This window comes from Monodon monoceros, unplaced genomic scaffold (assembly GCF_005190385.1).
Source record: "Monodon monoceros isolate NGI ecotype Baffin Bay Population unplaced genomic scaffold, NGI_Narwhal_1 Super_Scaffold_21, whole genome shotgun sequence".
NCBI classification, from domain to species: Eukaryota; Metazoa; Chordata; class Mammalia; order Artiodactyla; family Monodontidae; genus Monodon; species Monodon monoceros.
In genome coordinates, this window is record NW_021703778.1 from 159274984 (window position 1) to 159295253 (window position 20270).

The 20270-nt window shown below is 39.8% G+C and overlaps 1 protein-coding gene across 18 annotated transcripts in view; it reads left to right on the forward strand.

The window, feature by feature from the left end:
* The window catches only part of ZC3H14 (zinc finger CCCH-type containing 14), a 39873-nt gene that overhangs the window by 17953 nt on the left and 1650 nt on the right, over positions 1-20270 (forward strand). For 3 of the 18 annotated variants that reach the window (XM_029237321.1, XM_029237329.1, XM_029237326.1), the window contains 7 exons: positions 7927-8001; positions 12678-12837; positions 13778-14010; positions 17471-17591; positions 18505-18641; positions 19163-19254; positions 20077-20183. In XM_029237321.1, coding sequence (XP_029093154.1) covers positions 7927-8001; positions 12678-12837; positions 13778-14010; positions 17471-17591; positions 18505-18641; positions 19163-19254; positions 20077-20183 — 925 coding nt within the window. The remainder of the gene's footprint in view (positions 1-7926; positions 8002-12677; positions 12838-13777; positions 14011-17470; positions 17592-18504; positions 18642-19162; positions 19255-20076; positions 20184-20270) is intronic. The other 15 variants (XM_029237337.1, XM_029237336.1, XM_029237327.1 and 12 more) reach the window with 7 other exon arrangements.

Here is a 20270-nt window from a genome sequence, read left to right on the forward strand (position 1 = left end):
CACATCATGAAGAAACTTATATGGGAGGTAAATTTTTTGAGCCCTTAGAAATCGGAAGTATTTGATTGATACTTCGACTAGGTACAGAATTCTGATCCTCAAAAAACTTTGAAGGCGTGACTTCATTATCTTGAGGCTTCTAATGTTTATGCTGAGAAGTTGGTAGCCCATCTGATTCTTATTCCATTATTAATACTAGGGCTTTTCCTCTGGGGATATTTAGGATTTTCTCTGTGGTGGTTTGTTTTTTTGTCTTTGTTTTTTTTTTTTTTTAATGGAAGCATAGTTGATATACAGTGTTTCAGGTATACAGCAAAGTGATTGATTTATACACACACACACACTCTCTTCAGATTCTTTTCCATTATAGGTTATTACTCTTATGTGTTCTTGATATCTGAAATCTGCTGTGATAAGTCTAGGTACTAGTTAGTTACTTACAGGCTGGATACCCTGTGCACCCTTTTAATTTGAAAACCCATGCTTTCAGTCTGGGAAATTCTCTTATATTATTTCTATTAAAAATTGTTCTTTTCATTGTTCTCTTCTGGAAATTCTGTTAGTTGGATGATAAATTTCCTGCCTTGATTTTTCTCCCTTTTCTCTCCTCAATTTTAACTTGATCTTGTTCTACTCTGGAATATTTTCTTGACTTTCTCTTCAGTCCCCCTATTTTTTCTTTTTTAAGACAGGCATATTTTAAAATTTCCACAAGCTCTCTCTTGTTCTGTTTTTCATAGTATCTTGTGAATACAGGATCATTTCAAATTTGTCTGAAGAACATAACAAGAGGTTTTTTTGGATTTTTTTTTAGAGAATTCTCTTTTGTCCCCTAATGGATAGTTTTCTATCAGTGTTTGTTTGGTGTTTTTGCACTTTCATTTGCAGGCTCTTTTTAAGAAGTCTGGACACGTGGTTACTAGTATAAGAAAAGGCAGTACGAAGACTTACCTAGTGTTGTGGCATGGGCTGTAAGCTTTACTGTGGGCAGGTTTTGTTTTAAAGCAGATAAGGAGCTGCTTTATTGGTCTTGAAATTGCAGAGGAATTTCCCTGGGGGGGCCCTTAAACATTCCCACTAGCTGCCTAGATTCTCCCCATATCATTTGCTGAGTTTCTTTAGAAAAGAATATTTTTTTAAAAATTAAAAAATTTTACCTTTTAAATGTTTGTGCCTATACCATTTGGAAAAGCTTGTTTTCTGTTTCACATCCTTTGAAATCTTTGCTCATTGCTCCAACCTATCACCATTGGGTGCCCCTTTGTTCATTTCATCTAGATTAAATATCTCTATCTCAGCACTGTCAACTCCCAAATTAGTTATCTCCAGCCTGGACCTTGTACCTGAATTCCTAATTCCTATCCAACTACTTACTCCACATTTCGTCTTGGATGTATAATAAATCCTTTTAAAATTGTCTAAAACCGAACTGCTAACATCTTCCCTTCCAATTTGTTTTTCCTGCAGTCCTCCTCATTTTAGTTAACGGCAGCTCAACCTTTCCAGTTGCTCAGGCCAGAAACCTGTGCTATTCTTTCTTTCAAACTTACTGCCATTTTTCCTTTCCTCTCTCTCTCTCTCTCCTTTCCTTCTTCATTCCCTCCTTTTTCCTCCCTCCCCTCTTTTTTCCTCCTTACCTCCTTCCACCTTTAGCAAATCCTATCATCTTCTACCTTCAGAATATATTAAAATTCACTCACCCCTTATACTATACTCTGCCTCTATTATCCTAGTCTAACCCATCATCCATGACTTGCCTTGATTATTGCAATAGTGTCTTACTGGTCTGTCTGCTTTCAAACTTCCTCTTCTGCTGTCTGTTCCACACAGCAGCAGAGTGATCTTTTCAAGCTGTAAATTAGATCACAGCACTCCCCTGCTCAGAACCTCTGTTGACCCTCTATTATGCTCCAAGTAAAAAAGGCCCTCCTTCATCTCATTACCTATCCCCCGCTTTGTTCTCCTTGCTCTTCCCCAGACATACTTGGTGTGTTTCTCTTTCAGAGCATTCAGAGAAGAGCATGTGTGAGGTGCTTTTGCCCTCTCCTGGGAATGTTTTCTTCCAGATGTCCACATAGCTTGCTCATCTCTGTGAGGCCTTCCCTAGCCCCCCGAGCCACACACTCCCTACCACACTTTTCCTTTTTTCTTTTTCTTTTTCTTTTTTTTTGGCCGCGGTATGTGGCATGTGAGATTTTAGTTCCCGGACCAGGGATAGAACCTGTGCCCCCTGCTGTGGAAGCACGGAGTCCTAACCACTGGAGTGCCAGGGAAGTCCCCCAGCCCCCTTTTCTAAAACTTAATTTTTCTCCATAGCACTTATTGCCATCTAATATATATTTTATATTTTCATAGTTTGGATACTTTTATCCAGACTTGGAGCTTTAAATATCATCAACATAAAATGTGTTTTATTTGTTTCTTTTTGAGGCTCATCTCCTCCCCCTCAACCACCACAATATAAGTTCTTTGACTGTGTGTGTGTGTGTGTGTGTGTGTGTGTGTGTGTGTGTTTCATTGCTGTTATCGAGCACCCGGAACAGTGCCTGGCATGTGGTAGGAGCTTAGTAAAAATTTGTTGCCTTAATGAATGTGTCACTCCTGCTTGCATCTTACTTGTGGTTCTCCCAGTGTCTCGTTTATGGCTTTTTTGCTTGGTCAGTATTTGTGCATGTATTTTCTATTTTCCAGAGGTGGTTGAAATCTCATCTGCTATGATCCCTTCCTAACCCCCATCTCTAAATCAGGGATCTCCAGGTTTCTGACCATACGGTTTTTTGTATTCTAAAATTATTTTTCAATGTGTACGCTAAATGTATGTATTTAGTTTACGTATACACACTCAAATGCTCTTATTGATATGTATGTTAGAACAAAGTGGATTATCCTCTTAGAGACCCAATTTGGAATCCATTGCTATATGTTAAGGATTTGTGCCATTTTTAAGTTCTTTACTTCATTTTTACGGACTCTCCAGAAGGAGAGGCTGTAAATGCATATACTTAATATATCATGTTGGACTGGAATCACTGTGAAAGACTCTTAGTAAAGAGGAGTTTTTATATTCAGAGAAAACAAGGAAAATTCCCCCTTCGTTCAGCCCACTGCCTTCCTCAGAGGTAAGCACTGCATTTACAGACTGGTGTACGTCTGTAGTCTTGGCATTTTTTTTATATGTATGTACATGTCCATCCTTTCTGTATAGAGTAGAATTATCTGTATATTTATATGTATATATGTATGTCTATATAAAGGAATTACACCACATGATTTTCTTTGTAACATATTTTGTTCCATTTAATGTATCATAGAAGTATAATAACCTAGTGATTATGAATACGGGCTCAGGGAGAGAGACCGCTTGAGGCAAACCCAGCTCTGCCACTCACTAGCTGACCTTCACCTTTCTGTGCTCTGGTTTCCCAAGAATATGTGAACTTCCTCTGTTGATGGATATTGACGTTGGAATCTATGGAAGGATCTTTGCTTATTTTGCATTCTAAAGTTGGGCTGGGCCCAACTTTGAAGGGCCCAGGCTTTGAAGCCTCAAATGGCCTCTTTTAGGCACTTTGTTTCTTTGTGACCCATCCCCTGTTAGAGCACTTTTCTACTTTGCTCACTGAAGTTGTGTTTCCTGCCCAGCTGATTTGCAGGCGGTGCTTGGCTGGGGATTTGCCACTCTTCCTAATATTTACTATACATGTCCTCTGTTAGCTAGTGCTCTTAAAAAATTCCATGCGACTCTAAAGCCTTGTAAAATTTGAAAATTATTTTCTGTATAAAGATTTTGAAGAGGTTAGGTTAATTTACAGATGTAATGGAGAAACGAATAAAGATTCTTGTATAAATTTCAGCACTTTTTCTCTGTTCTCTAACTGTGAATGACATCTATTTAACTGGGAAGTCAAAGGCTACAGTTCTTCATACAAATTCTTGTAGAGAGGCTGTGGGGAGTTGTGTTTACCGTCTTGCATCCTTATATTTTGCACAGCTTATTTGTTGGCTTGGTGAGTAAACCAAAGTAAAAACAACCTTTCTCAAACGAAAGCTGTGGAGAGACATCTGTGATCTTGGATTGGAAGACTTTAATATTGTTAAGATGGTGATACTCCCCAAATAGATCTTGAATTCAACTCAATCTTTGTTAAAATCTTTGCTGGCTTTTTTGTAGAAGTTGGCAAGCTGATTCTAAAATTCACATAGAAATGAAAAGGACTTGGAATAGCCATAACTATTGAAAAATAATAAAATTGACAGACTTATATTTCCCAAGTTCAAAACTTACTACAGAGCTACAGTAATCAAGACTGGCACTGGCATAAGGGTATACATGCAGACCAATGGAATCAAATTGAGAATCCAGAAATGAACCAGTATACTTATGATCAATTTGAATTTCAGTAAGGATGCAAAGACAATTCATTGGGGAAAGAGCAGTCTTTTCAAAAAATGTTGCTGGACACCTGGATATCCACCTGCAAAAGAATGAAGTTGGACCCTTACCTTACACCATATATAAAAATTAACTCAAAATGTAAGAACTAAAATTATAAAACTCTTAGAAAAAAATAGGTATAACTCTAAATGAGCTTGGATTAGGCAGTGGTTTCTTATGGCACCAGAATCACAAGAAACCAAAGAAAAAAATAGTTAACTTGCACTTCATCAAAGTTAAAAACTTTTGTATTTCAAAAGATACTATCAAGAAAAAGAGAAGACAATCCACAGAATGGGAGAAAATCACATATCTAATAATGATCTAGTATCAAACCAAGGCCAAGTCCTCATTTTCCCTATCTTTAAATTTCCACCATATCTTATATCAGTACAGTTGAATTCCATTATTACCACACATATATATATATACATTTTTTTTAAGATTTTTTTGATGTGGACCATTTTTAAAGTCTTTATTGAATTTGTTACAATACTGCTTCTGTTTTATATTTTGGTTTTTTGGCCATGAGGCATGTGGGATCTTAGCTCCCTGACCAGGGATCGAACCCACACCCCCTGCTTTGGAAGGTGAAATCTTAACCACTGGACAGCCAGGGAAGTCCCATCACCACATATATATATTTTATTTTATTTTATTTTTTTTTATTTTTTTGAGGTATGCGGGCCTCTCACTGTTGTGGCCTCTCCCGTTGCAGAGCACAGGTTCCGGACGCACAGGCTCAGCAGCCATGGCTCACGGGCCCAGCCGCTCCGAGGCATGTGGGATCCTCCCGGACCGGGGCACGGACCCGTGTCCCCTGCATTGTCAGGCGGACTCTCAACCACTGCGCCACCAGGGAAGCCCACCACATATATTTTTAAAGAGATTTGTCTGTGATCATGGGTCCAATTACCCTCCCTATCCTCTCCCTAGAAAGGAAGTGTCAAGTACTGTCCTATTACTATTTTCAAGGGGAAATGAAACTCGATACTAGATAAAACAATTTAAAAATAATCTGAAGCTTGAAAATTATGGGTAATTGATGAAGGGGCAAAAGTACATTAAGTTCACATCATATTCAGGTATGAAGTACGTCATGCTGTTTTATTGCTTAATTTATGCTTCAGCTCTTCAGTGCTCCTCATATGAGCTAAATAATAGAAAATTCTTTGTGTGTCACATGTCTGCTTCCAGCCAATCAGAAGCCAGAATTATTTTGTGTGTAATAATAGGGTTTATTGTTTAGAGAGGAGCTGTAAGTAAGACTCACAGGATACAGGGGCCTGCCTATTAGGGCTTCTTAGTTGTGGCAAAGAGAACATTGGTCTGGTTTGTTTAGCATTTTCAGATTTACTTTGGAGCTCTGACTCCAGAAATGTACAGCCCTATCTTTTAATTTATAGGTTTTAAAATGTTACTTTTAATACTTCTTAAAGTAACAGCCTTAGTGATTGCTTTTATTTTTGATGAAAGTTTAATGGGCTGTGAAAGAAAAATTACCAAATACTAAGAAGGAAAGAGAATTTTATGAAAATGTCTTCAAGGTTTCCATCACCATCTTTACCATCACCATCTTTCTTTTCACCTGGGCCAATTGACTTAGGTTCTGTAACAAGTTCCTCTTGTTCACTGAGTGAGCTAGACAATATTTCCCAACTTTTAAGGAAAATATCAGCTGATATCAGTGAAATTAAAGGGATGAAAGCAGCAATTTTGACAGTGGAAGCAAATCTTCTTGATTTAAATGTTAGAGTGTCACAGAATGAAGCAAAAATTTCATCTTTGGAGGTTAAAATGACTGAATATTCAACGTTAACATCTGAATGCAGCAGACAGTTTGAATATCTTCAAGAGGTAGTAGATTTTGAATCACAGTCAGGAACTACTGATGTAAAAATAATTGGCTTCCTTAGAAACATTGAGAAAGGTAAATTCCTACTATGTGATATCATCGTGTAGTAGTTTTCATATGGAGGCAGCAAGGCACAGAGAACTTGAATTTTTCATGGACCTTTAATGACAAAATCAGACTCTTCTACATGATTTAACTTAGAAGCCTAGACTTTAGAATTCCGTCCATTTTAGTGGATCTCTCTAAAATGATGGTTTGAAAAGGTAGATGAGTATAGAGAGATGAAGCAAAACTTAAAATGTCAGAGAATGGTCCTCTTTCATGTGTCTGTCTTGTGAAATTACTTGGAAATGTATAATTCTTCCATTGTTCACTGTTTATGCTAAAGAGACCTGTTGTTAGTATTTGAATTCCTGTAACCTAATTACACATCAGTTTCCCAAGCTGTCCTACAGGAATACAATTTGACCAAATGATATCTGTGTTTTCAGGTCAGCTCCTCAGGATTTACTGTGTTTTTAACCATGATAATTTTGAAAGGAATTAACTTTTGGTTTTTTTGCACACCACTAAAATGTAATATAATATAATATATTTTAAAAGAAAATAGCTTATAAAACTTCGGTAGGTTTTAAAATTTTTACTGAAGTTGAATTTTAATGAAACATGATAGTTGGCAAACAGTTGCCAACTTACATGTCGGCACTGAGTGAGCAGACTGTCCTTGTGAAACTGACTAATAGATTTACTAAGAATTAGCATGCGTGCATCTTACTGATATTTCAGTATTTGGAACCCTATCAATTACATTCCCTCGTACACCGTACTGTAACACTTCTGTTCTAAATCAGCAAGTGAGTACCTAGTATCTGCTGAGCACTGGGCTGGGGAGGTTTGGAGAAGTTATGATATTCTCCCATCACTCAAACTGAAGATAGAAAAATCAATTCTGTGTCTCTGTTTTATTTCATTTTGCAGTGTAACTATGAGGAAATTATGAACGTGTTTAAGAAATAATACATACTCTAGCTGAGCATCTTTTCTTACAGGAGATCCAAGTGATTGTTTACATGCTTTGCTGGTTTAGGACCTGGTCTGCAGAGCTCTGAGTGTCTACTTACTTGTTCATTATTCTTTTTGTATCCATCCAAGCCTGTAGTTTGTCTTTTGGGAACTCTGATCAGATAACTCTGGGGTGTTGTTTTGCACTTCTGTGGGTGGGGGATTGACTTATAATGGTGAGAGCCTAGGTGATTGAGAGAAACACTTCTCATGTTGATCTTGCAGTTGGCTGTTGCCTGTCTCCCAGGACGCAAGCTGAGGGTCCTTGCAGCACCTCCCCCTCGCTTTTGCACCCCCTTTTTCTTTATCACCAGGCTTTATCTCCAATCCAGGGAAACCAGCTTCCAGACAGGGAGAACCATTGCCATTTTTGATTTAACCTGAGTACAGATTTTTGTCTTACAGACCTTTGGTCTATAAATATTATTAAATTGTATTGTTGAAGCTTTAAACTATTTTAAAGACTTCCAATTAAGAACCCAGAAAGATTATTTTGGTCTTAATTTCTGGGAAGCACACGTGCTGGTATTGTTTGTTTTTTAAGCTTAGTGAAGTTTTAAAATTTATATTCTAGGAACTCAACAGAGGCAATTGTTATCCCGACTGCAAATTGACCCAGTAATGGCAGAAACTCTGCAGATCAGTCAAGGTTGGTAATAATCTTAAATTTTCTTTGTAATCTAGCATTTTTCAGTTGTTATTTCCATTCCTTACACCTCATTTAATGTATCTTGTATGTCTTAGATCCTGCCCTAAGGTGCCATATTAAGATCTGTGAAAATATTTTAGGGCCAGGAGATAAGATCTGCATTTTCTTCATGCTATGTGGTGTTTGTATTTTTCACCTCATGCAGAAACTTTCTTCCTTTGATGCCATTTCACCCAGGTCCCTGCAAACTGTTGGCTGCTCATGCCCCTGCTTTAGGGACCACTTGAGTCCCTACCCTACTCTCTGTCCAAATTTTGCCATTGCCCTGAGCTGCTTTAGTGTCCTCTGGCATGTTCAACATTATCTCCTCACTTGTGCTTCACTTTAGAATCTCATGGCCAGGGCTATACCTAGAGCTTACCATTCTTAGAGCCACTGTAACTTGTTTACCTGTCTCCCTGACCCCCAGCACACAGACAGAAATACCATGGGCTACCTCAGGACTGGGGTGAGTGCCTTATTTATCTTTGTGTTCTCAGTGCCTGGCCCCTGCCAGATGCGTGTAAGTGCCTAATAACTGTCTGCTGAATAAATGAAAGGAGCCATTGGATCCCTGGAGTCGTTAATTCAGATCCTGTTTTCTCCTGCATCTGTTTCCTCTAAACCTGCCCAGTGTTGGAAGCTGTGGTCCCTTGACCCCTCCCTGTTGGCTCCTAACTGAATTTTCTTCACCCATGTTCAGGATTCCACAGTCAGCAACTATATTCCCTGACCCTTCCTGGCCTCTGTCTTAGAAAGGTGTGCTTACTGTCTCTAAGGGTTACCTTTTACCCAGATGCCAGATCCTACTCAGTTGACGAACATCCTGGTGTCGCCGGTGTCACCACACTTCTGTAGCTTTAGGCTCTCCCCTCTTCTGGCTTCTCCCTTCTGTCTATAAAGGTGTTGAGGTTTTCTTCATCCTTGATGTTGCCCTCTCATCTACCCACATTCCATCCTGCTTTCTACATAAGAGTATTTTCAAAATGTTTGGCAGCTAAGGTCTGTGTATGTTGTATTTACGTCATCAACTCTTAAACTTTTTTTGTTTCCTTTATTTTTATCCATGATGCATGTACAATTTGAAGCATCAAGCAGTTCTACAAGGCTTACGAGTTAGTACATCCTTTGCTTACCTCCTATCACGTTTTTTATTTCTGAGAGCCCTTTTGTTTCTGCATATTCCTTTAATTTATTTTTTAACCTACTGATTTTATTTCATGTATGCAATACTTTCTCTTATTTCTCTGAAGATATTAAAGGTAGTTTTGGACATTTTCCTCCCCTCCCTCCTTGGTCTTGTTTTCTCCAGGTTGTTTGCTTTGATCACTGTATTTCATGACAGGTTCTCAGATGTCTGAGGATCCTTGGTTGACTTATATTTAAGAGTGGGGCACTTAAAAAGCTGGTTGGTGTTTTGGGTTCATTAACTGGGGGATGAGGTAGGGGGTTTTGACTTTTGAATGTAGACCCTGCAGTGGAGAGTGATTTGTCTTGCCTGTTTACTTTGGGGGCACCATGATGTCTGTGTCTTTGGGTCTTTTCTATCAGGTTGGTAAGCTTCTCCAAAGAAAGATCTTTTAAGAAATGGAATGGCTGTCAGGGTTCTGGGAGCTAAGTGGGGACAGGGGGCTGAGGGACGCACCTCAACATTAACTACTATGTAATGTTTACTTAATCCACACGTTTTCAGAATCGTACTGCTTTCAACATGGCTGGCATTCATTGGTCCAGAAACCCTCTCTGTTTTTACCTTTTCAGGAGTCTAAAGCTCCACTTTTCTCTAAGAGAGAAGTGGTCGAAGGTTACCAGGAAATCTAACTGATTTTTAAAACTAATAGTATATACGTTTAGTTAATTTTGTTGTGGCACCTTTTCCTGTCAGAGACCGTGATGCTTCGTCCATAAGCTTACCTAGCAATGATCGGTGGGAAAGCACATCTCCAATTATTCCAAGTATCTTTAATATAAAGGTTAGGGGAATAGGTGTGGTAAGGATCAGAAAAGAAGAAAACAGATAAATAAAAGAGAAATGGACACTTGAACCCGCTTCTGTTGTACCCTGTTTTCTCCCAACCCCTTCCCAGGGTCCCCTGTGCTGCCACTTTCTTAGCCTTTGAAGAATCTTGGGATCCACATTAGATTGCTTTATTATCGGCTTATGATTCTGCTTTTCGAGATCTACTAAGTTAGTTTTCTGCTTTCAAAATACGGTTATCTCTTCTTTTACAATTATTTTCTCTGTGAGTTTTTAAAAAATTAACCCTTTAATTGACCTTTTATTAGAGTTTCAGGAGGAAACAATGCGTGGGTTCAGCCTGTGGTCTTTACCCAGAAGATGTCACTGACTCTCCCATCTGTCTGCCTGCTTGACCCAGGCTGCTCTCGTGAGTCTCGCAGAGGTGACCAGTGGCTCGTGTGGAGCGTATAGCTCTGTTTTCTGTGCACAGCTCTCTAAACTCTGTGGTGTGTGGCACTTGAGTCCCAATGTTTTCTTCCATCTTTGATCCTTTGGCTTCCAGGACTTCACTCTCTCTCTGTTTTTCTACTAATTCCTTTTCATTCTCCTTCAACTCCCCTTCTCCGCTACTGCCCCTTAAAATGTTAACTTTATCCTTTGTCGTGCCCTCAGCATTATTTCCGTCTCTACTGTATTCTCCCAAGATGCAGACTAGTGTCTGCTGTGCCTCAGAAAGAACAGGGCGGTGAGAAGGGGCAGCAGCCCGTGGACTGAACTGCGGCCCTCCTGTTGCTATAGCTCTGAGAGCTCAGTAAACCATCTGAGAGCTTGGAATTGCAAAGTGGTCGTCTGTAACATGGAGGAAAACCTGCTTCCCAGGCTCCCTGTGAGGATTCAGTGAGAAGACGGCAGCGCCGACTATGTACAGTTTATTAAATGTCCTCATTTCACCTTCAGCTTCGACTCCGCTTCTCTTACTTCTCTCCCTCTCCTGATAGTCTCGAATCTGAATTTTCAACTTCTTTCTAAACACCTGAGTGTCCCACAAAAACCTCAAACTAAAGAAATCTAAAATTGAAATTTATCTTTGCCCTCTTTCAAGACTGTTCTTTCTCCTGTCCTGCTTCAAGGACAAGCCTCTCCTCCTTTACTTGTCTTACTGTTTCTCCTGCCCTTGCAGGGGAAAGCAGGTTTGCCTCCTTCCTGGGACAGTAGTTGAAAATGCATCTGCTGTGAAGTCTAGTGCCAATTCGAGTGTGGAATGTGTCTCCTCTTCCTCTGACGTGTGTGAGGAGAGGACAAGGGGTGAGAATCTGGTATTTCGGAGTCTCTCCATCCCTCTTGGGAAGAAGCCCTCATAGCTGAGATCTGGGACTCCAGTCCATTCCTGCCACTGTGTTTTTCCAAAAACCAACTTGCTCATGTCACTTCCCTACTTAGAAAACTCTCTGGATTACTTACTTCTTCTAGACCAGAATCCAAACTCATTGGCACATACAAGATCCTTTACGCCTCAGCCTTCTTGCCACTTACCTACTCAGCCCTCCACATACCCCTCGAGTCACACCACGTTTCTCACCGTGTCCCTAGGAGAGCCCCTGCCTTTCTCCAGTGACTCTACCTGAAATGCTCTATTCTCCAGTTCTCTCTCCCTCTTAGTTTATTCCTGATCATTCCTTTAATACCTGCTTCAAATGTTCATCCTCTGTAAGCTTTTTTTTTTTTTCTCTGTAAGCTTTTCCTTGATTTCCCAGCCGGAGTAGGTTACTTTGTATTCTCCCAACACTTTGTTCATACCTCTTTTGGATCACCTTTTGGGGCATGCTGTTCTGAAATTATGTATACATCTATTTCTCTATTTTTTCTTTGTGTACCTAGCACAGTGCTCTCACATGTTCGGTTTGTTCAGTGAATGAACGTGAATAAATATCCTGTGAATTTTGGTTTCTGTTATTTGCCTGGTAATTTTAAGAGAATTGTGACTTACTAACTTCATTCCGTTGATTGCCTATTGATAGGTCAATCAACTGCATCCTGGGCTCCAGGTCTTGGTGTATTGTATAAAGTAGTTTAGCTTAAAAATCATATCGTAGATGATGTGATCTGTGGCTGCTTACATTAAAGGTCAGTTTTCCTTGCTATATTTTTAACAATGTCAGTTCATCTTAGAATTCCCTTTCAAAGTAGTCCATCTACAACCAGGCAGAAATTATGCCAGTTGTATTCTTTTCATCAGGGTATGTTCTGCTCTGTAAGTGTGCAAAATGAACAAAACACATTTTAGAAAGATTGTTTTTTTTAAAACAGCCTTCGTATCATTCTAGGGTGCATTAAGATCCTTTATTCTTTTTGTTTTTAGAAAATATTGTACTTAAAGTAAGTTTTATTGTTAATAATATCCCATTAGATGCCTCATGGAAGAACCTTTCTATACTGTAGGCAGGAAGTGTTCATTAGAATGCCTTGATAATATGCTGTATGAGGAAAGGAAAACTTGACTTCTTTGAAAAGATGTTTGGCATAGAATTGCAGCCTTATTCCCGAGTAGAACCATTGTAATTTTCCTTTGAAAATAATTACAAATATATAAAAGATTGACATTCTTCTCACGTGTGTGATGTTGGGAATGCAAGGTATATTCAAAAGTAAACATTTGTGGCCAATTTTTTTGGCTCAGATTACTATGACATGGAATCCATGGTCCATGCAGACACAAGATCATTTATTCTGAAGAAGCCAAAGCTGTCTGAGGAAATAGTAGTGGCACCAAACCAAGAGTCGGGGATGAAGACTGCAGATACCCTTCGGGTACTTTCAGGACACCTTATGCAGACACGGTAGATGGTTTCTTTTTCTTGTGTAGCTAATTTGTGTTGATTAGAAGTGGAGGTTAACCTTTAGTTCCCAGCTTCCCCCCTCCCCATCCTAGCCCCCAGTGTAGAGTGCTTTAGTGATTCTGTAGTTAGGCCATGATCCAGTTTTCAAAAACTCCAGTTCATCTTTCTTATTCAGAAATCCATTATCCTGCAAATAAGTCAGTATATGATTTAGCTCTTTCCTTAAGAGATCCTTAAGAATCTTAAGAGGGGCTTCCCTGGTGTCGCAGTGGTTGGGAATCCGCCTGCCAATGCAGGGGGACGCGGGTTCATGCCCCGGTCCGGGAAGATCCCACATGCCGCGGAGCCTGTGCTCCTCAGCGGGAGATACCGCGACGGTGAGAGGCCCGCACAAAAAAAAAAGAAAAAAAAAGAATCTGAAGAGATTCTTTTCTTTATGCACATTCAGGAAATGAAATTTAAAAAGCCAGGTGATCAAAATCAGGAAGTCTAACCAGAGAGTTAGCAGATTGGGTTGGGGTGATTATTTCCTTAGATAATGGACTGAATGTTCTGTAAAGAAACAAACATAGAGTTAATAAAATCAGTGTAAATATAGAACTGCTGGCTCTGTGTTCTGAGCATAGATGCTGGTTTCTCCGTTTATTTCCATTTGACCCTATGAAGGTCAAACGGATGCCAGGGGTCAGGGTTGAGGGGAGATTGCCCTGAGAGCAGCCTGAAGGGTCGGTGGTGTTGATGCTGCAGTGATTGGCCGTAGTCATTGTGTGTTAGCAGGAATCCACTGATGCTGTACCTTAAGTCCTACCAAGTCTTTTTTGTTAATGAAGAAACCACAAACCAAGGAAGGGACTGATAGTTCTGTTGAAGAGCACTCTAGGAGGCTTGGCTTTTTGTGCGTGTTTCCCTAATTCTATGGTATTTTCTATCTGTCTGGCAGAGATCTTGTACAACCAGATAAACCTGCAAGTCCCAAGTTTATAGTGACGCTGGATGGTGTTCCCAGCCCCCCAGGATACATGTCAGATCAAGAGGAGGACATGAGCTTTGAAGGAATGAGACCCGCACACCACACTGCAGCCTCACACGAGGGACTCGCGGGTCTCCTCCACCCACAGCAGTTGCACTTGCTGAGCAGGCAGCTTGAGGACCCAGATGGTAGCTTTACAAACGGTGTGTTGGGAGCTCAGACTTTCCCTTCTCAGGGTGCTGTCATTGTGAAGGATGTCTTTGACATGTTTCTCAACCTTGAATGAATATTGGTTGTAGGCCTTGCTTTTATTTATAATTCAGTAGTGGCCTTTTTCCTTCTCTCAGACAAAACGACCAGTTAAATTTGAGACTGTTTGTCCCTTATGTGTTCCATAAGTGGGCTGTTACTCCAGTGCTAAAATGGAGTTCAGCCATGGAAGCCACAAAATACCTCTTCATTATACTTGTTAAAGGATGAACCATCGTTCTTGGTGCCTTGTTTACCTTTTTTTCCCATTTAGAAACTATACTTGTTACTTTCCACTTGAACCAGCAGTAGTCTCTCGTAATTAGCTTGACAGAAAAGTCAATTTGGATTTCGATGCTATTTCTACCTCAGTGAAATTCCCTTGAAAGGAGTTTCTCACCTAATCTGTCAAAATACTTCTTGGAAGTTTAGAAAAGACCTTATGTTTAAATTAATTGATATAGAGGCATAGTAGTTACTGGAAATCAGGTGAACTCAGTTCAGATAGCAGCATGCTTTTAGGCATTTCTTATCAGTGCTTCTCTCACTGGACACCAGTGGCAGGTGCAGTGCCACTGAGCATTTTCATTCATGTTAGAGAATGATAATCATGCTCCTCATAGCTTGTAAAAATTTTAGGGACACCTTCATTGGCAGGGGAGACAGTTACTGAATCTTAAATATGAAGAGTATCAAAGAAAAAACAATAATGGGTTTTGATATTTTTGGAAAGTAATCCTCTTTTGGTAGAGATACGAAAATGTACCAAATACATACAGTCGCTAAAAATAGCCTTCAGGGGGAGATCATGACTGAGCAAAGGAGATGGCGCTGTTATCCTTCACTGAGGGCTCTTTCTGCTGTCAGTAGTGCAGTGTCATGGTTTTGATTGGTGGAGGGAGTTGAAATATTTGACCTTTCTTTGAAAGGAAGAAAAATTGTACATGTTAAGCAAGGTGGTAAGAACTATAGTAATCAGGCAGTCCAGATTTCTTGATCCTGTATATATTTGTCTAAAATAAGAGAAGATTCTGGTGTTTTTAGTACTTTGGTTTTCAGTTTGGTAGTTTAATTTTTGGTGTGTTAGGGTCTAATTTTGTTTAAATGTAGATGTCCACGTTAGGCTTTATTGGTATACGTGTCATAGCAGTGACACTCTAAATAACATGTTAGTAGAAATTCTTGCCTGGGTTACACAAGTGCTGTGGCCGTTATGCAGACAACTGTGATGAGTGGTGAGCCTGCTTTACCATTGCTTTGATCTGGGACTCTCAATTTTTCATGGCTCCTCAAAGATGAAGCTTTGTAATGGTAGTTAGGACATAAGTGAGGCTGGAAAAACTCCACAAAGAGGCTCTGGTCTCTCTTGCTCTCCACCTCCAAGTAGGGAGTTTGAAACTTGGTAATTGCTTTTGGTGGCTTTCTGTTGAGTGTTTCAAGGAGGCCACCAACAGCAGCATATGTTTTAAGCCGCTCCCACTGGCCTTATATGGCAGCACAGATTTTATAGCTTGCAATAAAAAGTGAATTTGCCTCTTAAAACTTAAATAGGAAGAGTTTTAATAGCTTATGAAGTAAATGTTAGGGAAAACCAGCATTGTGACCTTTGTGTATATATGATGTAATTTTTTCATCAGAAAGATAAAGTTTCCTTGTAAAGCGTTCAACTTCTTTAATATTGCTCATGAGATCTAGCAGCTTTACTCCATTTTCCAGCCAACCTGCTCTTGGGTATTCTCTTAACTTCTTTCGCATGGTCTGCATTCTCATGTATATGGGTTTAAAGTATGTTCTTTAGGAGGGGATGGTAAAACATATTTTCTCTGCAGGAGTTACACACAAAAAAATTTAAAAGTGGAGAAAACTCCTCCTTCCAGACTATCATATTGGATACTTTTATATCCTGGAGCTAAATAATAAATTTTACTGTTTTTAAAGTAGCATGGAAAATTTGTCAGGCACAGTCCTGATGGCTGTCTGATTATGCTCCTAGCTGGGCTTCAGGACGGGATTTGTGTGCCTTGTTCTCCTTCATGAAGACAGAGGTTGGGTCACTACAACAATAAGTACTCCTGATACTGGCTGTTGCATTGTTTGGTTTTGATTGGTTGCCTGTTTTACATTCTTCTTTACATTAAATCATGAAACTCTTAAGGAAGACATTATTTTCTCTTGGTATAGATGAGGAAACAGAAGTTCAGAGATGTTGGATAACACATGCCCAAAGTGTCTAGCTCAGCCAGTAAGGGACAGAGCCAAATTGCAGCTGCAGGAGGACTAGGGGATGTGCTTGAAGTGCTGGTTGCTCTGATGAACATGAATACGAACCATAATATGTAACACCCTTGATTCTTTGTTTTTTTGTCTAGGGTGTCTTGGGCCAGAAGCTGGCAGCCTTCAGGTGTAATTTTATTTGGTTTATTCTGTGTTTTAAGTGTCAGTTAGTTGCTAGCATTTAAAATTTAGATCTCATAGGGGAATTTCTTGGCAGTCCAGTGGTTAGGAGTCTGCACTTCCACTGCAGGGGGCACGGGTTCGATCCCTGGTTGGGGAGCTAAGATACTGAATGCCGCACAGCCTGGCCAAAAAATAAAATAAATTTTAGATATCATATAAAAAGGTCTTTGGCTTCCTGAATTGGGAGGCAGTCTGGCAACACTAGTTCCATTTTCCCACGTCATAGTAGTTGACGTTGTAACTGGGACATGGCCTCCTGAGTGGAGCGGCAGTGAGCGCCGTGGGTGGTCACACACTTGCTCTTTGGGCTGCTCTTCCGAACCTTTGTTTTCCTCTGTTTTTTTGTTCCTTGGTTTCTGCCATTTGATCACCTTACACCCAGCCAGCCTCACTCTGTTAGGTGATCTGCCAGGTCCCTGTAGGTTATGACATTTGTGACTCATTTTAAGCAAAAATCTTTTCTTCCCTTTGTACATTGATGTGAAGTTATCACCTGGACTTAGAAAATCGCACATACCTCAGCGAGTGGGAACGCTTGTATTGAGACACTCATCATCTCAACCGGAATATGAGAATTAGTTCACATTTTTTATCACCTGGTGTGCTCAGTTCTCATTTCATTTTATTGGCTCCCTATTTGACATTCTTTCCTGTTTTATACTTAATTCAGCTGAAATAATTTTGAGAGTTAGAATTTTTCGGTGAGAACTTGGCTCTAGTTGCAGCATCACTGTCCACTTTACTCTTCACAGTGAAAACCGTAGTCTACTTCCTAGTAATCTTTTATAGGATTCTAGTATCTGTGTTAATCAAATTACTTGGACTCATTTATTTTGTGTAACTTATACATGTAGAAGAACGTAAGATTGTAAGACTGGGTTTTGAGGGAAATTTATTAAAGGTGCCATGTCCCTGAATTGATCAGAATTAATGAGATACTTTTGTTTCCCTTTGTAGCTGAGATGAGTGAACTGAGTGTGGCACAGAAACCAGAAAAGCTTTTGGAGCGCTGCAAGTACTGGCCTGCCTGTAAAAATGGGGATGAGTGTGCTTACCATCATCCTGTGTCGCCTTGCAAGTGAGTAGCAGCGCACGAACTCTGTTTTCAGGTTAATTCTAGCTACAGCTGACTTCTGTTTGTTCTCTTCTGTGGACAAGTTTGAGTTCTACAACTAAATGCAGCAGTGATACTTACTCCGGCGCTCGCAGGACAGCATTGGCTTGTGTCTGTGTGTATTTGGTGGCGGAGGTAGGAGGAGGCTTCTTTGGGCCTCATACCTTGAGATACTGAAATTCCTGGGTTTCCTTGAGGATTCTGTACACTTAAGGAGATGGGTATATATGGTAACCGCCCCAGTTTGCATTGTGTTCACACACAGATTTTAAGACTTTGGGGAAAAAATTAGTTAATAGGTAATGAGAAAATATTCTGGACTTAAGTCTGATTTTTGCTTGCTAGCTGGCTGGTTCTGTGGAGTGAGCTTTGAGAGATGATTTTTTTTTTTTTTTTTTTGGTCCTGTAGGTGGAATCTCATCATGTTTTAACTTTAAGGAAATTTTGATGTGAGAATTTTATGGATGTGCATATAGAGGGAGACCATAGAATGTCTCATTTTTTTTTTTTTCCCCTCATAGTATGGTGCCTTGCATATATGTTGTGCTCACATAAATTGAGTTTACTCCATACAGTGTTACATAGACCTTAATTAGAGAGTAAGTGGTGTTTCTTATTATCACAAAAAACCCTTCTACCTTTCATGGTGGCTTGGCTTGAGTTGAATTACCAGTTACCCCAGGCTTTGGAATAGACAGTTGTGTCCTGTTTTGATATCTGGCATCATTTAGAAATGGAGTTTCCTTTTTTTTCTGTTACTTCTGTGTTTCTCAAAACAAGTAGTGATGAAATTAGGAGTATAATGGACCCTCTCTACAAAAAACTAGTAATGTATTGAGGAGATTAAATGTGAGTAATATGTCTTTTTGTTTTATAGAGCCTTCCCCAATTGTAAATTCGCTGAAAAATGTTTGTTTGTTCATCCAAATTGTAAATACGATGCAAAATGTACTAAACCAGAGTGTCCCTTCACTCATATGAGTAGAAGAATTCCAGTACTGCCTCCAAAACCAGGTTGGTGACTTTGTGCCCTACTACATTTGGGTGAAAAATGAAAAAATAACATTTTGTGACTATAAACTGAATTAAAAAGAAAAACAAGGAATAGTTTCAGAAATCATTGTGCCATAATCAGTTATTCTAACTAATCTTTAAAGAATAAGTGTACCCATCCTATAGTATTCTAAAGTTTTTTTTTGTGTGTGTGGTACGCGGGCCTCTCACTGCTGTGGCCTCTCCCGTTGCGGAGCACAGGCTGTGGACGTGCAGGCTCAGCGGCCATGGCTCACGGGCCCAGCCGCTCCGCAGCATGTGGGATCTTCCCGGACTGGGGCACGAACCCGTGTCCCCTGCATCGGCAGGCAGACTCCCAACCACTGCGCCACCAGGGAAGCCCTAAAGTATTTTATTTTAACTAATGAATACATAAATCTCCTTGTGTTTTAACTTAAAAGTGGGTCCCATAAAAATATCAGCAGACTGCATTAAAAATTATTTTGCCAAATAAATTTCACCTTTGTCCTTATTTTTGTCAGCAGTTGCAACACCAGCACCACCTTCTAGTAGTCAGCTCTGCCGTTACTTCCCTGCTTGTAAGAAAATGGAATGTCCCTTCTATCATCCAAAAGTAAGAACTTTAATTTTCCCAAAAATGAATTTAGTGGTAACTTCTCAATTCTGAGCTTGTAAGGTCACTAGCAAACTATACTGTCTTCCTTCCCCCACCCCCCAATGTTTAACTTTTTTGTTAGAGTTCATGTTATGGTTTTTAAGATCTTTAAGTTATTCCTTAGTTGTCCCTGAGCCCGCGTCTGGCCCATTAGGCCAAGCTGTCTGAACCAATTTAATGTCAGTAGCCTAATCTCTTAGGAGAATGAAGCTCACTTTCGCCGGTCACTTTCCATTCTTCTTTGCCCCTGTGTGTGTTCCCCCTCCCGCAGCCCTCATGCCAGAACTGAGATGATGAAATCCAGTAGTACTTAATGATACCATCCATACTTCTACCATGGTTTTAATTGTCTGGGTACTAAAGATTGGTTGATGTGTCTCCAGCTGTTTAGTTGCTCAGCATGAATCATCTTCTCTTTGAAATAGCAGTCTGGAAACCGTACGAAAGGCCTTTACTTCCCCAACTGCAGTTGGGCATAGATGGGGGTAAAATATAAGGGATGTTGGGCAGTATGTGCAAGGTGGTTAGTACATTGATTAGAGGCAGTTTGTATTACATACGAAAGTCCCTTTTGAAACTTAACTTGCTGTTATTCTTTCATTAGGATTTTGTGTCTTGGTGGGGGTCCATTTTTCAGGGCTTCAGTGGTGTATTAAAGCGAAAGTTGCAGATCATCTCTGCTGCCCCATTAACCTTGTGGTGGGCTGGTTGCTGTCATCTCAGATTGCTGTGTTTTTTTGTATTAGCTTTGCAGATGTTGAAACTATTCTCTCTCCTTAGCACTGTAGATTTAACACTCAGTGTACAAGACCTGACTGTACATTTTATCATCCCACCATTACTGTACCACCACGACATGCCTTGAAATGGATTCGACCTCAAACCAGGTAAAGGTTAACATCAGTTTTTCTAATGTCATTTCAAATGCTTTTCTAGTATCTAGTTTCTTAAATTTATAAGCATACAAATTTGGG